The sequence below is a fragment of the Arachis ipaensis genome, chromosome B06, assembly GCF_000816755.2.
Source record: "Arachis ipaensis cultivar K30076 chromosome B06, Araip1.1, whole genome shotgun sequence".
In the NCBI taxonomy this organism is placed as follows: Eukaryota; Viridiplantae; Streptophyta; class Magnoliopsida; order Fabales; family Fabaceae; genus Arachis; species Arachis ipaensis.
Window position 1 is genome coordinate 121,469,846 of NC_029790.2, and position 5,587 is coordinate 121,475,432.

General features: G+C 35.3%; 1 protein-coding gene across 1 annotated transcript; it reads right to left on the bottom strand.

Moving 5' to 3' along the window:
- Positions 3,273 to 5,232, bottom strand: LOC107647441. Its single transcript, XM_021105658.1, has 6 exons — positions 5,027 to 5,232; positions 4,678 to 4,913; positions 4,178 to 4,393; positions 3,962 to 4,054; positions 3,772 to 3,873; positions 3,273 to 3,677 (listed from the first exon to the last, which is right to left on the bottom strand). Exons 2-6 carry the CDS (start codon positions 4,684 to 4,686, stop codon positions 3,273 to 3,275), a joined length of 825 nt encoding a protein of 274 aa, XP_020961317.1. The 5' UTR covers positions 4,687 to 4,913; positions 5,027 to 5,232.

Sequence of the window (5,587 nt, forward strand, 5' to 3'; positions counted from 1 at the left end):
AACGCTAATAAAATTGTTAAGTTACATCTGGAAAACTAAACTTATCAATTCAACACATAAATTTGATTACAATAATACATTTATAACAAAAATAAATAAATAAATAAAGAGAAATTCTTGAGAATTAGTCATTTTTAGTATTTTTTTGTCATTATTTAGTCAGCACAAATACTAAACTATCTTTAATAAATAAATTTTATTAATTTATGTGTGCAAATTCTAAAAAATATGAGCGTAAATTATTAATTTATGTGTGCAAAACGTTGTAAATATAAATATAAATTATTTTCAGTCAAGTACGGATAAAAAATAATAATATTTACTTGCCATCTAACATTGTTCATAAATAAATTCTCAATTTTTGAACATTTCAAAAGATATTTGAGCGAAGGTCACAGTCCATAGTAAATAGCCAGCTTCTCTATTACTTGGTCTATTAAAATAATAACCTCTTTTTTTTTCGATGAAGGAACTTTTGAGATAATGGCTATTAAAGTCTTGTTAACATAGGCAATAATCTCAGTTCGAAACACTCCCTTCACCCCAAGTTATAAGTGAAGTTGCCACCATATCCTATGCTTGTTGATAGAATTTGGCAAGTAGACCATCACTACTGAATGCTTTCCAGTCATGATTTTGAAAACTTGGACCAACTGGTCAAACTAGTCTAACTATAAACTGGCAGCATTAACAATCCAATCAGATATACAAAATCGTTGAAATAAAAACCAGTAGAGAATCGTTGAATCGGCCGAAAAATTAGCTGGTTGGATCGAACCAAGAATCGGCCGGTAAAAAAACAGTGTCGTTTTTTGCTTAATTGGTTAAACGAAGAAAATTCGACCATGCTCTCTTCACATCTCACTCTCTCACTCGCTCAAGCTGCAAAACTCTGAATCGCTCCCCCTTCTCCAACCCTAGCTGCTGCATCCGCCAGTCCGTCCATCGAGCTCGACCATCATTCGTCCGTCGAGCTCAGCCATCACCCGTTCATGTAACCACTGCCCCCAAGTCTCCAGCCCCTGCACTCTTCTTCTGCGAGCTCTCGGCCCATCCGTCATCTTCATCTTCTCGCCGTCGTCTGCATCTTCTCGACGTCATTTGGTTGGCATCCGTCAATTAATGGTCTGTCAACGTCATCTTCGAAGGTCAGTGGCTCAATCGCTTGTTCTTCGTTATTTTTTTTTTGGTGAACTATTACTTGCTTATTGATTAGCTTTGGTTCTGTTATGCTGCTGTTTTATGTGTCACTGTGTTGTGATTTTATTATTTAATTTATTTATTATTGATTATTGAATGAGTTGTTATTATTGATTAGCTTTGATTCTGCTATGTTGCTGTTTTGTGTGTTGTAATTTTATTATTTTAATTTATTGATTATTAATTATTGAATATCTTGTTATTATTGATTAATGATTTGTTGTTGGCTTGTTACGTTATTTTTTGCTATTTTGTTTTGTGATTTAATTGTATTTAGATTGTGACTGTGTTGTTGATTTAGGCTGTGTTTGTTTATAGAGACAGGACACTGAGACACAAAATCATGTTTGACAGAGGAGACATGGATAGAGATAGTGTGTCCAGAGACACTAAATTAGTGTATTTTGTATCCATCCTGACAAGAAGGACACGGGGACACTAACAACGGATACAACTTATTTTTCATTATTTTCGTTAATTTTTCATAATTATATTTTTTATTATTATATTTTTTATCTCAAATTTTTTGAATGAAAAAAAATGAGAATAAATGATATTTTCATAATTTGTTCTAGTTTATCACCAAACAGAATACAAGAACACAAAATTTTGGGTCTATGTCCATCAGTGTCTTGTCCTGTCCTGTTCTCAGAAACAAACGCAGCTTTATTGGTTTCAGTTATGAATAATAGTATCAACCAAGAAGTATTTACTGATAATAATTTGACTGCTAATCCTCCTGTTTCGAATGATGCGACTGATCTTAGTGCTTCTAATTCTAATGATAGTCAGTCACAAGCTTCTTTCAATATACGGAAAAAAACATATCTAACTTGGAAATATGTTGTTTTATAAATAGTGAATGGAAAGGTACAATATCAATGTTTGTTTTGTCTACAAAGTTTGGTTGATGATTTTTTATGTATTGTTTTAAATTTAAAAAATATTTTAAAATTTATATTAGACTATAATTATGTTTTAGAGTATTTATTTATAATTTATTTACTATTTTTTCGGTTGGACTACGAACTAATTAAACCAATTAATCAATAAACCATTAATTAGAGTGATTTGATTATCGATCCAATTTTTAGAAGTTTACTTTCAGCTTCTCATAGAAAAAACAACATCTCTAATCTCCTAATTAGACACTTCCTTAGTTAAAGTCTCATAATCCGAGTCTTGTAAACCAAGGAAAAGGTTAGAAACCGCAAAGGAATTGTAATTTGAGTTAGACCAACAAAGACTTTTAAAAAGGTTAACACCTCAAATTTTAAGAATGTCCACATTATTCATCCATTCTCTTTTCTCGTTCTTAAGCACTGTGATTTTGTTTTGCTTCTTTCTACCATTAGCCTTCAGGTGGATATATTTTGAATTTCTGTCTTCGAATCTGATAGCATGGCATCTCAACATTTGTTGCAAGTAATTTTTTTTTTGAATAGTAATAATTTCATACTTCTTCAATAAGTAAACTTTTAGTTGTACATTTAACATTTTTTGCATTTATTTGTATAAAAATAAAACAACGGCCAATTTACCTATTTAAATTATTTGAAGAATTATGTTACCAGATTACAATTTTTGGAAAATACAGATGCAAATGCAACTTCTATACATCTATAGAAACTGCGACACCCTCCCACGAATTAAGATTGTAGGTAAATCGCTACACCCTGTCACGATTTACATTAAATGACGTGCATGCAGAAACCGCTACATCCACTACAACAAAAACGGCATTTAGCGGCGGTTTCTGGAGCCGTTTAGCAGCGGTTTTGAACTGCCGCAAAACATTTCGCAGCGGTTTTATGAAACGCCTGAAGATAGAGCGCGGCAAAACGGATAGCGGCGGTTTTAGTCAACCGCTGGAATAACCGCCGCAAAATGCAATTTGGGTTTGGCGGCGGTTATTAACCGCCGCAGTTATTAAACGAATGCAGACATAACATATATAACAAAATTGTCATAACATCATCCAAAATAAACTAAGAATGCTCAAGTCGAATAAAATAAGCATAACGTACTAAACCTACTTAAATGTAAAGGTATCCAAGACCAATAATTGGAGTTCAAAATTTTTGTTGCGGGTTGTGATTGCCAGATGAAGATGGCCCTGTGCATGACGAGTCCGGTGTACCGCCCACAAAAGCCAATTCTTCAGCAATCTCAACTGGCAAATTGCCTCCTAACTGTTGGACTATATATCCCAAGACCTTATGTATTGACTGTCTCTTTGCCCGCTCTTCTTCTAACTTAGCCGTCAATTCTGCAATCATCCTCTTATCCTCTGCATTGGACTCTTCAGAACCCGACGGTTGTCCAGCAGCGTTACCAAAGACTTGGGTGGGACATGGTCCAGCACCTAGGGCACGAACTCGTCCTGGGTGCTCCTTTCCGAGAACTTGTGCTAGCGAGTCATTTTGTGAAAGGTGCTTACAGGATCCATCCTGCCTCTCAACATTCGCAATTGCTTCCTACAAATATACAACATTGGAAAGGAAGAAGTTAAAAATAGCACGATATATACAGTAAGCTATATATTGCTTCAAATTTTCAAACATGACTTACACTAACAACACACGCATCGGGATGGATATACGAGCCATCTTTTTTCTTATGAGTCATGATAAACAACTCTCCTCTACCAACGGGCCTTCCTTGCTCTCTCTCCTATATCGTTAATATTGACACAATTTAGTAAACAACAACATTTTTCAGGAAGCTTAATCAAAATCTAATGCAAATAATGACTTATTACCACTTCGTCTTTTTTTCTTGCCAATTTTTTGGAACCCCCAGTATGTGTGTACAGTTGCTTGCTCCGATTTAAAGTGTTCTGTTTACACTTTTTCTATGAACAAATAACAAAACAAATGTAAATGAGAAAGAAAAAGTTGAATATAAAATGTAACGGAATTAAATTGTATAAACATGTTTTTTTTTTGTGGAAATAATAAAATATACCAAGGCTTACCTGTGTTTCTTCATTCAGGCGATAGTCAACGAACCTTTTCCAATCATTTTTGTCTATTCCTTTCGGGTGATGCTGAAGATTTTCCTCATAAGTCCTTATTTGTTTGTAACACCTATGAAACAAGTGGTGCCTTGTATCCTTCCAGTTCTTTCCTATTCTCTTCAAAATATCGCGCTTTATTTTTCCTCCGGCATCGTCCTCATAGTAAAAGTCCCGCTGCAATTAGTATACATTGTCATTAACGAAGATCAACGAACAAGTATAAGACTAATAATTTGAAGAAATGCCACAACCACTACAGGCTAATTTAAATTGTTAAAGTATGACCCTTAAATCCAGTACAAGCAGTCGCAATTACGTATACATGAGAAGTGCTTAAATGATGATGTGAAAAACACAATATGAAAATTTTACTACCCATATAATTTACCCATGCAAAAGACCTTAGAAAAAATACCAAATACTAAAATTGCTTAAATTGTAGAAGCTTAAAGCTGTACCTTAAGCATGTCGTACGCATGTTCCCTCTTTGCTTTGCTTACCAGCTTCCAACTGTGTAAGTGTATGGGGAACTGGAAATAATCCGCACCCAAACTCCCGATGAAACCACTCAATAATCCTGCCGCCTGACCAATCGGTTGCAGCTCACTGTTAAATAGGAGTACTATCTTTGTATTGGAAGGGAGGGCTATAGCCTCCTTCACGCTCAGCTTAGAAACTTTTCTCACGCCGTCCTCTAAGAAGTGTATGGGAAACAAAATTACTATATAATCATTGCACAAAAGAAAAATAGAAGTAAAGGACTATGAAGATAACTGCCTACGAAAATGGAAGAAAAAAAATGTTTATCGATAACAGTAACTTCCCAGAAATCTGTATCTTTGGCTTTCTTATTGTTATGCTGACCTTCGACTTCTTGGGCAGCAAACAAGTCGTCGATGTGGTCATCAAACGACGGAACTTCATCCACCTCTGGGTCGTAATCCTCATCCCCTAATTCATGACCAGCCACTTACGCGCGATGCCGAGTCTCTATGTTGTCTGTTGGAGTTTGAGGGTCATCAACAATACTCGACCGTGCATTCCTATGATCGATGCGCGGTGCATGAAACGGTTCATTCATACGGGTTGTCGGAGCTCTATTAGCTGAGGATGAAATCGGAGGAGCCCTATCACGTGGTTGTTCCCGTGATGTCTGAGATCCTCTAGTCGTGGACACAACCTTAACGCAATGTGAAACCATTTAGAACTATATCTTAGAGAATGAATTAATATTGAGAATTATTTTATTTCATAAACTAATAATTTTGCCGGGAGAAAAATTAATGCGGTTCGATGACACAATTGAAGGACATACAATTTTCACATAAGGTTACGTCAAGAAATGTTAACCACAAACACTAACCGTTG